The sequence below is a fragment of the Camarhynchus parvulus genome, chromosome 1A (genome assembly GCF_901933205.1).
Source record: "Camarhynchus parvulus chromosome 1A, STF_HiC, whole genome shotgun sequence".
NCBI lineage: Eukaryota > Metazoa > Chordata > Aves > Passeriformes > Thraupidae > Camarhynchus > Camarhynchus parvulus.
This window is the reverse complement of record NC_044586.1, coordinates 67,283,489-67,303,135: the sequence shown is the minus strand read 5'-3', so window position 1 is coordinate 67,303,135 and position 19,647 is coordinate 67,283,489. Positions and strand designations below refer to the sequence as shown.

At 42.1% G+C, this 19,647-nt stretch overlaps 1 protein-coding gene across 3 annotated transcripts in view; it reads right to left on the bottom strand.

Annotated features, from left to right (window-relative positions):
- The window catches only part of MKLN1 (muskelin 1), a 94,546-nt gene that overhangs the window by 52,489 nt on the left and 22,410 nt on the right, over positions 1-19,647 (bottom strand). The window contains exons 4-8 of one of the 3 annotated variants that reach the window (XM_030959350.1): positions 18,714-18,802; positions 12,787-12,896; positions 8,862-9,054; positions 1,657-1,734; positions 439-504 (exon numbers count right to left, since the gene is read on the bottom strand). In XM_030959350.1, coding sequence (XP_030815210.1) covers positions 439-504; positions 1,657-1,734; positions 8,862-9,054; positions 12,787-12,896; positions 18,714-18,802 — 536 coding nt within the window. Of the gene's footprint in view, positions 1-438; positions 505-1,656; positions 1,735-8,861; positions 9,058-12,786; positions 12,897-18,713; positions 18,803-19,647 lie in introns of all 3 variants that reach the window. The other 2 variants (XM_030959352.1, XM_030959351.1) reach the window with 2 other exon arrangements.

Genomic DNA, 19,647 nt, shown 5'->3' with positions numbered 1-19,647 from the left:
ACAGGAGTTTCTTGCACGCTGTGGGAATTAGAAGCCATTCCAACCAAAATACAAGGAATGTTTCAACACATCAGATCTATTGCTTGAGCACAGCCTGTAGAAGATAAGGGAAATTATTTTCCCTAATTTCTCTTCTCTTGTTTGAACTTCTGCTCTAAGATGGTAGGAGGAACAAAAAATGAAAACCAATTGCTCTTGTCTTAGTTAAGACAAGACAATGGCTAAGACATAACACAGAATTATTAGGGAAGAAGGAGAAAGGCAGCTGGGATATAGATCCAGAGAGGAAACAGAACATTTAATCCAACTAGTAGAAAGTGCAATTTTTTTTTCCTGAAAACCTGAAGCTAACACAGGATCTGAAGAAAAACACATTTGCATATTAATCTGGAAAATAACTGATTAAGTAATTTATTAAGAAATGTAAAAACTACTCACCTGTCTGCACATCTATTACCATCTGATGACCACCTCTCATCCCTGGCCGACTGTCTTCCCCATCACCTTCAGAAGAAGAGGGAAAAGGAGAATTTTCCATCTTAAGATTTTTAAACCAAAGAAAGATACAGCCTCAACATGGCAGCAGAGGAACTGAGTAACTCATCCTTCCTTAAACACTAGCACATCACTTTTTCCAAGTAGTATTTTTTGAGCATTGTAAAACTGTACAAAGTTTTATACTGAACTATTTGGTGACTGACAGCACAGAGAGCAGAAGTGAACACCGCAACTCTCAGTGCCTTGGAAAGGAGCTCCAATGTTCCTGACACACTTGGTGCACACAAAAGAGCTCTGAGATGTCCTTGCAGCTCTCCAGAAGGGATGACACAGCCACCCTTTGGCTCCCCTTCCATCTCTCCACACCTGAGAGCTGCCTGAGAGCTGAGCTGTGAGAACAGATACTCAAATGGCAGGGAAATGAACCCCTGGGATGGGAGCAGGAGCTGATGCAGACCACAGAACACAGCCAGCTTTGCACCAGCTATTCTCACATATAAGGGAATTCCAATTGTCCAATTAAAGCAGCTTTCCAACCACCTTATGTATCTTAAGTATTCAGGACAGGTGACACAGATAACCCCTCCCAAGGGGCTTGGGGACAGTGCTCTACACTTGGCAATTGTCACCTTGGATCCCACATTTGCTCTGTGACAGTGATTTTTGTACTCTGCAGTTAAAGATGCTGCTACAATTCTCCTCTCAAGGCAGACAAGAATGGAAAAGATTCTGCAGTTTGGATTTACTGTGTAAGAGATCAGGACTTCAAAAGATCCACCTCATTTAAAATACTCCCTGTTGAGATAATGCATTTATTTGCCAACTCCTCAGTTTAAATTGAACTTACATCAACTCCATGTGCTAAATCCAGTAACACAGATAGCTGTTCTCATGTTTAACCAATATTCTGGGATTTGTTACTAAACTGATGATCTGTCCTTAAAGTTACAACTAGTATTCCTACAGCACTCCTTACTCAACCAGAGAGCAGGCTGAATTTCACTGAATTTGCAGACAAATGCAACTTTTTCAGAGAAGAAACCATTCCCTAGAACTCTCCTAGAGGAGACTTTCTTGCATCATTCTCTTGCTCCATATTCTCAAAGGAACAAGACAGAACTGGCAGTACATGAGTTCTATCTTAAGAAATGTCCTTACCTTTGGTGCTTTTGGGGATAATCTGCCCCCAGCGAGGTTTGTACTCTTGCTGACTGATATACTGATTGAACAAGCCATCTGCAAAACAAAAATTTTGCTGGATAAAACATTTATCCTTCCATTTTAGCAAAATCACTATTAATGTGGGTAACTTCAGCCTAACTCAATCCAGTATGCCACTCCAAAGCCTCCATTTTCAGTGAGTTCTCTATTATGTGTCAGTTAGTTTGTTAAACTTTTGTTAGTTTGTTAAACTTTTGTTAGTTTGTTAATGAACTAAATGTGTGAGCACTAAAATAAAAAGAATACTTGCTACTAGATCAATCAGGAATTATCCAGTTTTCCTGCCAGGTCGTGCCAAGTGTCTATAAATCTCCAGTGTGGTGTATTTAATTAAGAATAGAATCCCTCCCCCTTGTTTAAGAAAAAGGAAAGTTGCCAGTGCATATAAAATTCAACCATTTTAGTGCATGTTAAGTTAAAACTAGGTCAGACAGCATCTCTGGAGCTTCATCTGAGAAGGGAAACAGAGCAGATTGTTTAAATGCTGTGATATGGGACAACCAAGTGCTGGATGAAAAACAAAACAAGAGTTTAGATTCTCTTCAGAGAGTTAAGCAAGAAGAGCAACAGAGGAGGTGTTAGATCCTGGGCCAGATGTGCCAAGTGCAGCATTTCTGTGAGCAGCACCAGCCCCAGCACTTGATCCACACTCCCCTTGTGCCCTCCACCTCTTCAGCATCCAGAGGCCAGTTCCTAATCCTGTTCAGATGTTAGCAGTCCATCACATAAACACCAATTTTCTGTAAAGGAGACTTGCAACACCCACACTCCCTGGGACTGCTCTCCAGTCTGGGAAGGGCTTGGCACGTGGGGAACTTGGGTGCTTTTGATCTTCAAATGTCTCCTCTGAAACACCTACCTTACCTTCTGCAGCACAACAAACTGTGAGAGCACCTGAGCACTGTTTGCCTGGCTACATCCCACCCATCACCCCATCTCAACACACAAGCTCTTCCTGACAAATGTTTCTGCTCTATTAATGCACTACAAGGAAGAAAAACAATAGGAATTTAATAATGATGAACGCCTCTGCTTATTTATACAAAAGCCCTTTGTAGGTGTATAGGCAAGAAAGAATGATCCTTACTGAACACATCCCTATTTATTTAGAAAAAGGTAAAAAATCTTTGTTAAGCACGACACAAGGCTCAGAGAAAATTTTCAAGTGTTTCCTGACATCCTGTACTTTGTCGTGACTGAAATCCAGGTTTTAATTAAAACCCAAGCCAGCAAGTATTTCCTGGGAGAAGATGAAAGCTCTATTTAGAGACCATCTAACAGGAAAACAAGGGCACTCAAGAGCCCCTGAAAAGTGATGAGTTTGGTCTGAAAATATAAAACCTCCACAAACTCAGCTGTGCAAGTTTTTCCAAATAAACACTCTGAAAACAGGGCAGATTTTACTTTCACCTCAGCAGCAAAACCAGCAGCTCTTCCCCCCCACATTAGGTAATCGAGGAAAGCCAGAAGTTTGCTCAATGTATGTAGAAGGAAAAGTGGTTTATTTTGGGTTTAATAGCAGGGTTCTTAACTCCCACTTCTTCAGCATTTATGAAGCTGGGACAACACACTAGAGGCTTGACGCTTGAGATCTCATAAATTGTGATTCAGAAAAGGCAGGCCTAATAGAACAAATGCATGTGCTGTAAGAAATCCCACAGTGACTCAGCCACAAACCCAGACAGAAATGCAGCTTTTTGGTTATCGTTACAGCCTTGGGTCTGCAAGACAGAAACCAAAACCGTATTTATCCCTATGGCAGCCACTAGATAATTGGACATAAATAGCTCAAAAGGATGAATTACACCACATAGGATCTGAAAGGGTGATTTAACCTCTCTCCCATGCTCTACACCCACAGGCTGCACTTGTCAAGATATGACACTTCTCCCCTACTGTGCCTTCGGCCTCTTTTAATAATGCTTCTCGTTTTCCATGGGACATTGGTTTGGAAATACTCCAGCTTGCTTCCCAGAAACGTTTCCTTCTGCTGGAAGCAGTTCCACATTCACTCTACTTGCATTGCAAACCAGCAGCAGCTTGTTTTGGAAGCTGAATCACCACCTGTCTGACACCACCAGGGAAAAAAAGGAGGATTTCTAGGTGGATTCTGTACCCGACGCCAGACCTACGCCAGCGCACTCCTTATGTTCCTTGTCAGGAGAGCACTGCTGACCAAAAGGTCTCCAAAGCTCCTGTGAGGCACTGAGGCTCACAGCTAGGCCTGCTCAGGTCTGTCAGCTGTTCCCAATGAAACAGGAGTTTAAAATAAATTTCAAGACTCTTGTCAAAAAAAAAAAAAAAAAAAAAAAAAAGGAAAAAAAGCGCTGGGTGGAAGTTTTTAAATGAAGTGTTTTCTATCGCTCCAGAGACCTCTCACTTCAATGTCCATGTTTACTAAAATTACAGCCAAAAAAACAACTCTGTACTATTTTCAAGCCCTTTGCAGTAAGCCATGACGCATTTTGGATGTAACAACACGAAGTTCATCGTGATTAAAGCTTGGTCAATTCTGCCTCTCTGATAACCCAAGTCTTTCTTTTGCCAGCCAACTGCAGGTTACCCAGAAAGGATTACGACAAACCTTGTGGACAAAAATATTTAACTTGCTGAAGCCAATCAGGAGCAAGTTCTATAAAGTTTGGGGGGTTTTAGACAACACACATCTCCAGGCAGGGTTACTGAAATCTGTTCACTTCACTGCCAATGGCTCAAAAACCTTCAGAGTGACATTTAGACCATAATTTCTGGGAGCTGGGGTTTGAGATTTTGAGATTTTTCTCAAATCAAAGTAGCCAAAATACCTAAACACTTTGAGGCGTTTTGAGTCACAAACTACCTTCTAAAGAAAACCTGAAGGAGTGAAAGGCTCTATCAGATAAAAATCCAGCCACTACTTGACAATTTCCTCAAGACTTGGGAGAAACAAGGAAACATACGGGTTTTTTTCCAGCCTCAGAGCTGTAATATTTTCTTGCACTTTGTTCTTCATAAAAATGAAACAAGGTTTGCTCTCAAATCCATGTAAGTTATCCTTCTTCTACACAAACCCCTACCATTTACTTCCCAGAGGCTTTGGATCCCTAGCCAGCCTCTCCCCTCCATATATCCCAGCATACACAACAGCTTTCTCAGAACTAAATCCAAACAATATTAAATGGTAAAATTCAGGTATATGTGTCTGTCTTTAATTTCCAGGGGAGTACAATTGTTCCTGTGCCTCCTGTTCCTGCGAATCGTGAGTTCTGGGAGACACTGGAGCCTGCAGGCTGCACATCACAACTTCTTGTTTGTCGTACAGAACTGACTTGTCACCAGATAAACACGTGTCACATACTGACATGAGCAGTGCCAGAAGGAACACCTCAGTCCTGGAATACTAATGGGAAACAAGCAGTTCTTCCACCATTCCAAGCAGCTTTCCATGTCTACAGGAGCTCTAAGCAGTTCAACCAAGCAATTTGCACTCCACATGCTCTCTGTAGGAATATTAAGCAGATTTTTTTCCTTCAATAATATAGGCCCGAAAGCTATAGGAATGGATCCAAATGTGAAGCATTTGAACCGAGTCTGTGAACCAGCTGAGATTTAGGGAACCTTTTCTTTTTGAGACGAAGTCAGGCAGCTGCCAGAGTTTCCATTTGCCCATTTTCTAAGTGTAACGCACAAGTCAAAAGAATCAGTGGGAAAAGTGTGGCTGCCTGCCACCGAGCTCTCAAAAGAAATCATCTGGTGATGTGAGGTGGAAGACAGCGTTCATCATTAGCAATGCAAAAGAACAAGAGTTAGCTCTGCCAGCACTAATTCTTGACCACCTACTCTTTTTCTACATGACTAAGCCTATGGAAATAGCCCGCGAGAGATGCAGAGCGTTGCACTTTGTCAATACCCACCACTGCAAATATCAGCCTCTCCAGAAGACATTTTAGGCTGAACTGAGTGTGCAGTATCTCTGTCAACCTCGCTGCACTTCTGTTTGTGCCTTTAAGGCAATGAACTCCCAGATCAGCAAGCGGTCAGGAGTTCACATATTCATGCCCAGTCTGCAACAGAACAGTTGCTCTTTGAACGATTTCAGGGATAATTTAAGGATCTGTATGTCTCAATTAACTCTACACTTCAGCTACAGTACACAGACACAGGACTAAAGTTAATCCTCTTTTATTTGGAAAAACAATGCATCAGACAGGAGTTCAGTGGTAAGAACACCCACACCTTAGAGACTAAGCAGCAAGCTACTGAGACTTCACAACAGAGCTGCTAGGAAAGTAAAATGATAAAAAATCATCACAGAATGGCTTGGGTTGGAAGAGACCTGAAAAATAATCTAGTTCTAACCCCCATGCCATGGAGACAGGGACACCTTTCAGCAGACCAGGCTGCTCAGAAAATGCTGGGGAGCTTGACAAATGAAGAGCAGAGTAAGGACAGGTAACTGTGGAAGATCACAGGGAGCAGGAATACTGCAGGAGAACATGCTGAAGGCTGAAAACCTCTATTCCCATCCTACCAAGAAGAATCCAGCTGTTAAGTACCATTAATATTCAGCATCCTGACTGCCACAACTTCAGACAAATTGTTCCAGCTGCAGTTTGGGGGGGTTTTGTGCCTATCAGAAGAGGTTTGTCCTGCCCTCTCCCCCACCCCAGCCTGATCAGCTCCCTGTCTGGGTTGACCATGTGGCAGCACGAGCACCAGTGCCAGGGACACAGTGTCCTGAGCAAGGGCAGGATTGACCCAGTTAGTGAAAACCCGCAGTGGTGTCAGCTTAAAGCAAATATGGGATGCAGCCTCAGTGTCTCGGGATAGATAGCACTTCTCTCCAAAGAGTGCTGGGAGGCGATAGAGCTTTAAATGGGTACATTTAAAGCTGAAGACAGCATAAAGAATGGCAGGAGGATGAGGGAAGGAAGGTTAATGTATTCCAAGACAAGTCAAATCATTAAGGATGACCAACAGAGCGATGGGAGATGCGCACACTGACATTTACCTTCAGCTAGCCAGGTGCTGGATTAAAATGAAGCAAAATAAACATCCCTATGCATATTTTTCTGTCCCTTAGAAGCAGTGACAAAATCTAATGATGCTCTTGAAGACTCTCCTGCTAAATTATCCACCGTCTGTTACTACCAAGACTTGCTGGAACTAAAAAAAGGCTGATAAAACAAGCTACAGCATATTCCTTCAGCTCACCTAAGTGATGCTGAGCTCCTCAGCCTCCAAAAAGGGACGAGATTACAAAAACCAGAGGAGGATTATCCACATCAAATCTGACAAGAAACAAGTGTCTGTCAGGCAGAACAACACAAGACCTACAGTTTCCTACCAGGCCAGTCCTTTGCCAGTATTTCCACACCTGGAAAAGCAGAGCACTGCTGACAGCAGCCCCACTCCCAGCAAACATTAAGTAGTAAAAGAAATTAAAATATAAGAGCTCAAAAAATGAGGCTACAAACATTCACTTCATTAGTGCCCAAGAAAAAAATTCCATTTTTGAGAGTACTTTTTCAGCACATTCTAAGACTTTGAGTGAAATTCCATTCAAGAAATCAGCCTGCAATGAAGTGGAAAGAGGACAGCCTCCAGGCACTGAGATTAAGCCATGGCCAAGGCAGCAAAGCGAGGCAATGATAAAATCATCACCATCAGCACACAGCACTCCTCTGACTGCTGCTGCATCATGGTGGGCTCATCAACTCCCTCCAGGCACTCATGTCTTTGAGACACACACAGAAACAGCTCCCTGCTGCTTTTCCAGCCTGCAATCCTCCCTTGCCCTTATGATTCAGGAGGAAGCTGCCAGTTGCAAAATGCCCCTGCATTGCAGGAAGCTGTTCACACTCCTAGCCCAGCCAACACTCCGCTGTCTTGGGAGGGTGAGGATGAACATGGCAATTCTCAGTCTCAACACTTGTAGCTGCTCATGGAGCTCAGCACAGGGCAGGTCTCCACAGCTTTGTCTGAAGAGAAACCTTGAGCCAAACCCATAGAAAACTACTTGCTGCAGTTTTGGAAGACCTGTTGCAATAAGCTCCTTAAAACTGTGCTCAGTTGAACAGCTTAGTCACAAAAAGATAGTGTGTTTTCATGGAAGACAACCCTTGATTTCCAAGCTATCATTTCTATCACATTCTGAGAAGCACTTCCAGCTTCAGTGGTACAAACCACACTGATGGGAGTCAGCAGATTCACTGGCATCTTTCCAAAGGTATTACAAAATGACTGATTAGCCCAGAATTAAAGAATAACATCTCTGGTACCAGCTATCCATGAAATTGGTTCACTAAGTCCCCAACTCTACTGGCATCAGACACAAAGTTTTCCTCTTACACCAGTACAAGTCTTCCATGATGAGTGACTGCACAAAATCAAAAACCTCTACACCCACAGCCAAGAGCACCTCTGTTTTATCAGACTGCAATCCAAAACTGCTGCACAGGTCTTGAGAGTCACTTCATTGCAACAGCCCCACTCTTTCTGTATCCCATTCGATCAGGAGAGAGTACATCTCCCTCCTTTTAGGAGCTGAGAGCTGTTTATACACCGTGTTTTTAACTAGAAAGCTTTCAAGTAAAAGATTAACAGCAGTTCCAAAGAAACTGACTGGCCTGCCAAGGTCCCACTCTGCAAAAGAAAACAAGCTCTGCCTCCAGTCACTTCCACAGAATTGTCCAAGGATTATCTTCCCCATAAGCAAAGAGAGCATCCTCATCCAGACACAGCTGAAAACTTCTGCCTGAACACCAACTCAGAGCTCCAACCAGAAATCATGATCCAGATCACCACTGAGAACTCCAGTCTTCTGCTTCCCTGCTCACCATTCCAGTGACTTTCCTGACAGTTTAAGCCCACCTTCAGCTTGCCAACACTTACATGAAGAACTTGTCTTTACCCACTCAAGTGCACCGCCTTGTCATCTCTGGGGGAAAGTGACTCCAAAAGTAGCAGCAATAAGAGATTTCATGAATTTTTATCCCTCATCACGCACACACTCACAAGTCCAAAAGCTGACAGCACACCAGAAATGAAACAACACATGGACCTGCCAACTCTACTACTAAGCACACTAACATTCAAAAGAAGGTAAAATTTCAAAGCACTTTTTTTTCAAACTAATGAATCACTTCCTCTGATTCTCTTACCATTCACAGCTTTTTCTATCAGTTCTTCACAAGCATCGAAGTCCCCCTTCAACACCAGTTTGTCGTGCAGGTCTGTCAACATGGGGTGCTCCAGAGCAATCTTGGTTTTCTTCTGCAGCGACTCGAACGCCTCGGTGTAGTTGTGCTGCCGAAAATGCTTTAGGCAAAGGCGAATGGCTTCCTGTTCACGGTACTACTGGAACACAAGAAAACCTCTGAGACATGGAGATTTTTCCTCTGACCAGCACTGCTGGCAGCTACCTGTGAACCTGCCCACAGACAGGATCTCTTATCCACGCCGCACAAAGGGCTCGCGAGCTCACGGAGGAAGGCTGTGTGAGAGACATTACAAGCTGTGCAGGCATTTACTTTCCAACAGTATAGAAATTATACAATTTGGTATCATCCAATTCAATAAGCATACAAGAAAGAGAGTGCATGGTGTCCCAGATCTCTGGGGTGACCATTATTTCCCCCCCATCTGCTTGGCCCTGCTGTTGCAAGGCCTACACGAAGCACAGAGCAGGAAAAAGCCTTCGCTATCAGCGTTACATAATTTGATTGTATGACTCTTACATAACAAAATAATTTAGAAGAGTAAGTAGGTCACAGCTTTTCTAGAAGCAGAAGGAGGAAAAAAAAAAAAGCTGTGAGAATGGGAATACTTGCAATGACCAGCACTCCTGCCATGGAAAGGCAGAAGGCTGACCCCAAATCCTGTGGGTTTGTGAGGGTTTGAGATCAGAGCACCAAGGATTTCTGTGCATGCCAAAGTTTTAACTTCTAAATATTCTCCTGCATCTTGAAGCAGAACCTCTGTTTTCACACCACGGATGGAGCCACAGCTGCCCATCTCCCACTCAGCTGTGGGAAGGGGTGAGAAAGGTGAAACAAAACCCACGCTGGGTCAAACATCCTGGCACAGACACACGAGGGAGTAGTAAACTGAGTAAGAGCTACAATTTTCAAAGCTGCTAACAAGACGTATGAGAAACACAGATTTTTAGGTTGATAAGTAGCAGAAACACTTATTTTAAATAGACTTTTCAATCCTAAATTCTAAGGCATTAAAAAAAAAAAATCTCCATTTCCATCTTTAACACACAACTACTGCGGTAAACAGCAAATGTAACTTTAAGCATCTATAAGACTGATCAAATTACAGACAAAAGATTTTACTCCTAAATGGACACTACTGCTAAAAGTGAAGTTTATAGTATTTAAATGAACAGAATCTTTCTGAAAACCTGGAACTAACACTGACATTCAACAAAATTTAATGCTCTCGAAAGAATGGCTTGATAGCAAGAATCTCATAAACTGAAGCAGCTAAAAAGAAACACGGCCATGTGCTGTATTTTTAGTTCTTAATCCATCAGTATTTCACAGCTGCAAATAGCCAGAACTATGCATTTTTAGAAAACCAGTTCCCAGCCCACATAAAGGCCAAGGACATGTACCGATAAGAATGCAAGGCTGCAGCAAAGAATTATTAAAGCTAAAACAGTTTTACAGCACAACTGGCAAAAAACAACTCCTTTTTTTTCCTTCCAAGAGATGCCTAAGACACTCTCTAAGCAAATCTTCATTTGCATGAGTCAAGGCCAAAACCAAATTAGTTTTTTTTTGTTCAAAGGGATAGCAAGCAAAAGGAGAGCTGCACACCAGTAACTACCAGCTTCTGCATTTTTAGATCCTCTAGTTGAGAAATCAGACAAAATGCAGACTTGAGACAGAGGGTACCTCCTCCCTTTTACTGAGTCTCTCATGACTGATAGACCTGTCTTAGACAGCCAGGAATGACTTGGATGGAGTCTGGCCACTTGATGCAATATAAAAGTTTGTATTCAAGTTTATATTCAAGTGACATCATAGTAGTACTTCAAAAGTTAAATGTAAAAACCTGATTTAAGCAAAAAATGTGCATAAAAAGTATATAAAAGGCTCCTTTTTAAATGCTGTCATACAGGTTTAAAGAGATGACAACCCAAATAATAGCTTTGATCTGAAGCTGTAAATAATTCCTATGGTTAAAAACGTAACAAGAGCAGGAGACTAAGACATCAACACTGTCAAATACACTCGTAGAATTAAAAATACTTATGTGCTCATTATCAGAAGTGGTACCCAGTGATAAAGTACCCCTTCTCAGGTGCTGAAGTATGTCCACTCCTCAGGAAAGAGGGGCAAGGCTGTTTGGAGGCAGTAGGCTGAGCTGGACAGCAAGGAGAAAGTGCTGAGGAATGTTTCAGTTCTTATCCATTATCCCCAGCTCCACTCCCCACAGGAGAGGGAGGTTTTGCTGGCACAAAACAAAAGGAAGGGCAACGTGGTATAGAACCTTCCTCTCATCTGATGTCGCAGCCAGTGAAGAATTATTACACTTCAAAGACTCTGAGATTTCCAAAAACACACGTGAAAATATTCCCACCATCTCAAAGAACTGGAGGAAACAGGTCAACCTTTCTGCCTTTCCCTAAATATGGGACAGCACATCCCTCTCCATAGATCCAGCAACAGTGGCCTCTCTTCTGTGGGAGAGGAGAACATCAGTGGCACATGCATTCATCACCAACAACTTGGCAGTGGATCCTAGCAGAGCTCACACCACCATGACTCAGTCTCGGCACTGCTGCCTGGGGCTCCAAGCTTGAGGAGAACAATGCTGGCAGCCCTTGAAGAAGCTGTCCCTACACACAATGCTGACCAGGAAAAGCGCCCATTCCATGGGAGAAGATGGAACAAAACAGATGCAGACATCGTCACTGCATGACTCCTGACCAAAAAGAAAATAAAAAGCAGAGCTTCCTGCTTGCAGCCACTGGTCCAAACTACCAGACACACACCACCACGTGCAGAGCCAGCAAAAGGAAAACCACCAGCAGCTTCTGTCAAGTGGACTTCCACCATCAGCTGACTCACGACCACAACACCATTCGGACCATAAAGCAACTCCAGACAACGTCCATTGTGCTGGTTATTTAAATCCTCCACAAAGCAGCTCATGATGTTGGTGTAAATGGGCACAAGCCAGACACCACAGCACCCTGAACTAATCACACACAATCTCTATCCCCTTCTAAGTTCTTCCTTCTGGAAGCAGAGATACACAGCTCCACCACTCAGTCCTACTCAGCTGGGAAGGATGTCTTCTCTGCAACGCAATATGAGTTTCATTAATTGTTCCAGAGGAACCAAAGCACAAAATGTACCAATAAAATGTGTTCTGCTTGTCAGTGTGCACTTCCCTCCCACAGGAGAGGCATCTCTAATACTTAATTAAATACAAGTTATAAAAATAAAGTTTGGAACCCCTTGAACTTTCTGATTGTCTAATGACAAATTACATAAATCATCTCATCTCACAGTCCAGTGGCACCAGCTCCTGGACAGTAAAAGACAGTAAGAGGGAAACATCTAAAGTGCAAGACACCAACAAGGATTCTCTGTAAAAAATGTCATTTTAATACCCTGTAACAAAAGGTGCATCTGTAACCCAAAAGGTTCTGGACTCCATGGACTGAAGTTAGAAGAATCAGAAGGCAAGAAGAGGGAGAAACGGAATCAGGTTTTGTTAAGATTCATTTCCCTTCCAATACAAATACTAATACTTTACTAATATTATCCCCTTTGGCTCAGTGTCCCCTTCTTGTGATGTCTACCTGTCATGTTTTTTGGGTGATGCTGGGGGTTATGGGGTTTCTTGGGGCCGTTTTTTTGGTTTTTCAAAGAGAACAAACAGATAAAATTCAGAAAGTTTCCCTTAGGGTCAAAGTCAGCCACATGGTTCCAACTATGCATGTTTGCTGTTTTAATAGCTGATGTTCAAGGAATGAAAAGGTCACATCACTCCAGTAAGAGAAGTTTCACAAGATTCTGAGACTGGGAATCTTCAAACAAACAGGCATCTAAAATGCAGGCCTACCTTGCTGTACCAGTTGAGGCACGGCTGGACCACATCTGGATCATCAATGCCATTTAGTTCAACATACCAGATACTAAAATTGAAGCTAGGTCCCCACGATAAGAGTGGAACTGGAGAAGAAAGGAAAAGGAGAAAAACTATGCATAAACATCAAACAATCACTATTGCAACAGAATGATTTTAAAGTTTACACAAAATTCAGTGTTTCTGACTTAAGTTCTAGCTCATTTAACTTAGCTTAGGAAAATTGCCAAATACATCATGTTCAAGTTTGTCATTTAAAGCAACCTGTGCTGAACAACATTAACACAGCAGATCATTACAAAGCAGAAGCTTGCTTTAAGCAGAAGAGCAAAAACACTATCATTAAAAACAGCTCCAAGAGGCAACAAGCTTTGACAAGGATGGGAATCACGAGCATACTAGCGACAGTATTTGCTCCTCATAGTACATTTATTTCCCCATTTGTCAGCAACAATTATTTTCCCTAATGGTGAAGACAAGAAGCTTGGGTAGTTTAAATTCTACAAAATTAGTAACATCTGCAAGTTGTAGAGGAGCGAGGGAGGGATAACTGTCAGTTTCTAACTTAAAAACTCTATTTTTTTAAAAAAGCTTTATTTAATCTGCACAGGTTTTTTTTGCTGGTACTATTTCATCTGAATATTGGAACAAATGGACTTGGAATACTAAAAGACTCATGAAACACACTACAGCCTCTCACCTATGGCTTCTCTACCACTCTGGGTTAGTATCTGTGGCCTTGCACTGATTTTGTGGTTAATCTGCAGGTTAAGACCTGGTTCTGCTTTTTGAAGCAACTCCAACCCCCAGAAAACTTGTGTGTGAACTCTGACTCATTAAAACTGCAGCAAAATTGAGTGGTTTCATTTCAAATACTTTTGTTTCCTTTTTATTTGACTCTAACTGATAAACAGGAAAAGACAGTATTGAAGTTGAATGAGCAGTTACCAGCAACAGCAAGGAGTCCACTACCTCCTCCCTTCCACTATTTTTACCACTAAGAAATTGCCTGTTGAAACAGGCACCATGAAATACCACTGAGATTAACCTGCTGAACTCACGTTTTTCTGACCTACTCCTTGAGGAAATAAAAACCCCAAACTCATCATAAAGCTGTTCCTGAGCTCTTACAGGTTCTTAAGTATTTATACCTCAAACAAGCTACATCTATGATTGTCTGCAATGTGTTTGGGCACAAGGCACATGTTCAAACACATGATTTTCTAAGTTTTAGAAGGTGTATTTACAAACCTATAGCTAAAGACACACAGTAATTTCTGGGAACAGTCAAGATCCAAAGAGACTTTGTATATGCAACTCTTAACTGATTTTAGTATCCCTAAGAAGGTACTTTCTATTTTACAGCTCTCAAAACATCTTTCCAAACAGTTTTTTTTTCAACTTGATTATTAAGCACACAGCGTGATGCTTTCAGAGCAGTTCCTTGTAGGTGCATGTTTGTGGAGAGAGAAGTGAGGTGGTCAGAAAAACCAAGAGTCACCTGTCTCCCATCCACATTCCACACTCTCTGCCCAGGAAATTTCCCTCTTGATGACTTTCATCCCCTGCACAAGCTGAGTGCTGCCAATAAGGTAACTTAACACCATAAAACACGACTGCTGCTAAATTCAAGCTGGGTCCCGGATATCCTACCCATTACTGCAGCAGTCTGGCAAAATACCACATCTAAGGGCAGCACCTCTGGTCTGTCCTCAGACCTGAACACACAGAGGCGACCAAACTGAGGTTAAATTTGGTATTTGGTCAGCTATAAACATCAAAGTCTATCCAACAGCTCACTGAACTGAAACACTCCACTAAACCACAGACCACCTCAAATGGGCCAAGACCATCCATTTCCTGATGGTAAACCTGAGGCCAACTTCCCAAACTGAATTATTACCACCTTCTCTATCCACCTCCATTTCTTTTCAGCAATTCTCCTCAAAACTTCTATGAGCTTCTCTCAGAAAACAAATTAACAATGCACCCTCCCCTCTGTGATGCTAACTACAACCCCTAAGGAGTTATTGGGATGTACAGAAGAATTTGGGGCAGCTCCCACCACAAGAAAAAGCAAAGCCATCAACTTACTGACATTTGTCCTCCCCACAGTTAACTCAGAGCTTCCAACAGTCTTTTTTACAAAAAGGAAAAAATAAAACACCAGAAATGGTGAAAGATTTTAAGGGTGCAATCTTTTCTGAGGAAAGCACATTAAGCTGTAGAGGGAAGGGAAGCAAAACACTTCCCCAGAACTGCACAGGCAAAGAAAACTGAACCTGACTCCATAGGAGCAGAAAAAGAAACAAAGCTGAAGGTTGACACTGCAATGTGATTTCCATTCCAGTTAGGCAAGTTGAAGTGCTCTGCTGGATCATCTCCACATTTTTGAACTTCTTTCTTGACTCCCAGGAGACACCTCTCACCCTTCCTTCTGTCCTCTCTCTTTTGAGGCCTCCATAGGAGTGCTCAGATCTTCAGAAAAATCTCCTTTTAGAGCACCCACAATCTGACTTATACCTGGAAAGAGGAGGCACTAAGTGCAGCATGGAAGCACTTTTTTCCGCACACTTTGAGATGGAAATGTACTACAATCAAAGCTGTTGAAGGCCTAAAGGTATATAATTCCTCCACTTTTTATCAAAAAGACACCTCACTATGTTTTTTCCTGCAGGTACCACAGCAATCCATCCTAAAAGGTGTAACTGCTCAGAACAGTTGAATTGTTACTCCACAGTGAGAGGAGTTCAGCAGAGGAAAAAAAAAATTTAAAAAAATCAATATTCTTCTGAGAAACAGAAGGTATTTGAGTCACTTAAACACTTCTTAATCCATACATGGATGATTTTAGGGGATAGTGCTCAATAATAGCTATGCCTAGACAAGGACTGCAGCTCTATAGTAGAGAAGCTAATAGCAAAGGCATTAAACACAGTAATTTTAAATATCTCTCTCAAGCTAATTTCTGTGTCTCTCATCTACAGGCAGACATACAAACAGGTACACTTGCAACACCAAGAAAATATCCATTAAAAAAGTATCCCTCATTTTTGTTCCATCAAAGCCTAAAAGTCTTGAGGCTTAGTTACCAAATCCTGTGCTAGTAACAAACTGCAATGAGAATTACACCTGGCATTTTTCAAGTTCTTTCATGGCAATCAGTCTTTACACCTTCTGCTTTCAAGGACACAGCACAGAAAAATCTCTGCTTGAAGGAATCATGAGAACAGAGCCAGAAACAAAGCTCACAGACATGAAAAAGATTATTCTTCGATATTTTGTCCAGATAAACACTTTCTTCTCTCTCTCCAGCTCTTTAATGAGGTACTACATGAAATGTAAAAATTACCTGTCAAGTAAGTCAAAAAGCCTGCACAACTGGGCATTTCAGTGCTCAGGAACTGCAGCTGAAGTAATTAAACTAACAGAAGTGCAAGGCTTTCCTTGACCAAAGGAGAGAGGTTATTCTTTCTGTATTTTATGAGCCTGGAAATTCCTCAGCTATGTGAGCAATGGAGGCTGGAGCAGGAACTTCCCCCTCTCCCAGATCTGCCCGTGGTTTCTCCTGCCCCATGCCCCCAAATAAACCCCACTGCTGTGCTGCTGACAGTGCTGTTGTAGGTCCCTGTGCTGCTCTGTGGAATCATAAAGCCCATTCCTGATGCAAGTGCTGTGAACCCCCAAGCCCAAACCTCACTGATAGTGGGATTTCGCCCTGTCAGTCCCCGAGAGTCCAAAAGGGCAGATTTTGGCCTTGTTTCCTGGCACTGTTACAAGGAACACAGCACGGTGCTTGAAATTTTGAGTTACTTTGGCTAGCAGCTTGGAAATTTTAACAAACTCAAAACATTTTCAAGCTGTGAACCTGAAAAATAACAGAATTTCGTAACAGTGTTTTGCAGTTGTTTCACAGCAAAAAATGCTCTCACAACTTCATCAACAAAATGACACCAGCCATCAACCAGAGGCTTTCATAGGTTTAGGTGAAAAGACCATTTCCAGTTCTGTCTTAGCATAGGAATTTCTTCATGAAAGACAGCTTCAGGAAATGAAAGGCTATAGGTAAAGGAAAACTCATCTCAAACCATAACCAGTGAGGAAGTGGCAGCTCATCGCAAACCTAATATGAATGTAGATAATAATGTTTATTCATGGAATGGTTTGGGTTGCAAGACAACTGAAAGAGCACCCAACTTCATCCTCCTGATGTGGGCAAGGACACCTTTCACTATCCCAGGTTGCTCCAAGCCCTGTCCAACCTGGCCTTGGACACTTCCAGGGATCCAGAGGCAGCCACAGCTTCTCTGGGCACCCTGTGCCAGGGCCTCCCCACCCTCACAATCAGGAATTTCCTGCTAATATCTAAGCTAAATCTGCCCTCCTTCAGATAAGGCAGTTTCCTCTTGTCCTATCAGTATATGCCCTTGAAAAGTGCTACATGAAGATCCCATCCCAATAAAACAAGGACTGATATAATTTCAGAGGAAAACATCCTGCTGATGGGAATTAATCAGCATTTCACTTTCATAACAAGTTTCAACTCACGGCTACACTTCATTTCATCAGAACACACTTTCCTAGAATACAATTTACACATCCAAAGAAGCAGCCAGAAATCTTTCCACTGGGCCCTTTAGCCCTCCAGGAACTACTTGCTAGTTCTTAGCCACTGAAAAATAACACTTTCCAAAAACTTAATGTTGGAAGCTTCAGAATAAAAAATAAAAAAAATAAAGCTTTTAAAAATTCATTTAACTTTCCTGATGTAGTCAACCTTTAACTTGATTCCTCTGCTACTCTTGAGGTTTACTAAAGCCAAGCACTACAGTTGCTTCCAAAAGTAGCAGCCAGAAACCAGCCCAGTGAACAACCAAATCCTCTGCTTCTCTAAGAACAGGAAACCCCACAAATGATTACTGGATTCCCAGCCTGAAGCTTTCAGTTCCTGACAAACATGAGGAGATTCAGAAAGAACACACTGGAGCAAAGGGCCCAGAGGGGAGCCCCTACACAGCCACTATCATCAGAGTCTTGGCAAAGGAATTACCCAACACATCAAAACACTCCTAAATTCATCTAAATTAGCCAACAGGATCTTATCTCATTTTTCAGCAACTACCTCCTTGCTCTATTTTTAACCTTAAACAGCTAGTTTAAACCCAGTCATTCTTGTACTATCGCAGTAGGTAGGAAGGGAAAGATAAATTTAGTGAGCAATGAAAGGCTCCAAATCCTTGGATTAAATCCAACAACTGTAAGGCTCTTGTTCTCTCAGGCCTGCAGAAAGCAAGGAAGAGATATCCTTACCTGCTCCCACCACATGTCCCAGCACCTGGCCTTGGGGAGCACCCCCTCAACCCCTGCACCAGTCAAACCAAACATCAGGGGGTACAACCCCTCCCTGCCCCTGGGTGTCACCCTTAGCCAGAGGTGAGTGAGACATTGTGATAGGAGCAGCAGGGAGAGAGCAAGGGAGGCTTCTGCTGTTGCTTTATGTGTTACAACTGTGTTTGAGAACAAAACTTTTCAAGCTTTTCAAGACTAGATGGTTGTCAATATAGAAAATTTTACTGGTATTTAGCTTAGTTATTTATTTCAAGCTCTATACAGGAATTTATAGGAGGACAGTAAGCAGCTTCTCCCACAATTAGTTGACTCAACAGCTGTATTTCTTAAAATTGCTCTATTTTGCTTTCACTCCCCAGGATCTAAATTATGAAGCTACTATTTCTTATTAACAGGACTTCACTGTGTTCCAATCTAACCAGCCTAAAAGATGATGAAATGGAACAGCTATTGTGGATACTGTGCCTGAGTACAATGAAGTCACAAGTGCCAAGACAGGCACAAGTATCAGAAGAGATTATTTTCTACTCAGAATGCTGAAAAAATGCATTTACCTATCTTAATGAATCGACAGGGGAACATCTGTTCATCAATTTTATGCTTCAAGGTGAATGTTTCTTTGTTATAATCATTCTTTAAGCCACTGTGGGAAAAAATAAATAAGGTTACTAAATCTTACCTTGTATTTAAGGACTAGCTAATAAATGCAATCTAGGTCACGCCTGAAACACGCAGCTTGTTTCACACCACTCTGAATCATCAGTACACGTGCTGGACCCAGGCCTGGGCTGCTCTCCACCTACCTGTGCCTCCCTGGGAGGCAGCACTGGCATTTTGGGAGGGAATTGGCTTTGGATCAGTGCTGCTCCTCTGCAACTGGAACCCTGAGACTTCAGCTCCTGATGTGCTGAACTGCACTCTTCCATTCTCAAGAGGGAGATGGATCAGGTCTCAAAATTATCACCCTGACAAAGTGCTTTGTGATTCATTTATGGGCATTGCTTTTCAAAAATATCAAATACTTAGTATAATTTATAAAAAAACTTAAGTCCATATTTACTGAAAATACAAGTACAGGTCCCAAAATGAGGATTTTCATTAAATTTCAGCCGAAGTGGAACAATATTAAATGCCAATAAATTACTATGACTCTAAAAGACTTTTCCCCCCGCAATTGTAACAGCAATAAAGTCAAATTTGAAGACAGATCTATCTAAAGAGGGCAAAAGTGTGGGAAGGGTTGTGGATAGATTCTATATGGTCTTGAATGATACCTGCAACAAAGAATTTCCCATGTTTGTCCATGGCTACTCTTCTTGATTACAGATGAGGTACCTCTGGAGATGGACTTCTTATCTGTAGGCCCCCCAAAACACACCGGTTCTTGCTACTCTTTTCTCTTGCACTGCTGGATTTTAAATCTCACTTCCCTTTCTGAAACAGCACACTCCTTAAAAGGCCCTTGCAAATTTACATTAGCAACTACTC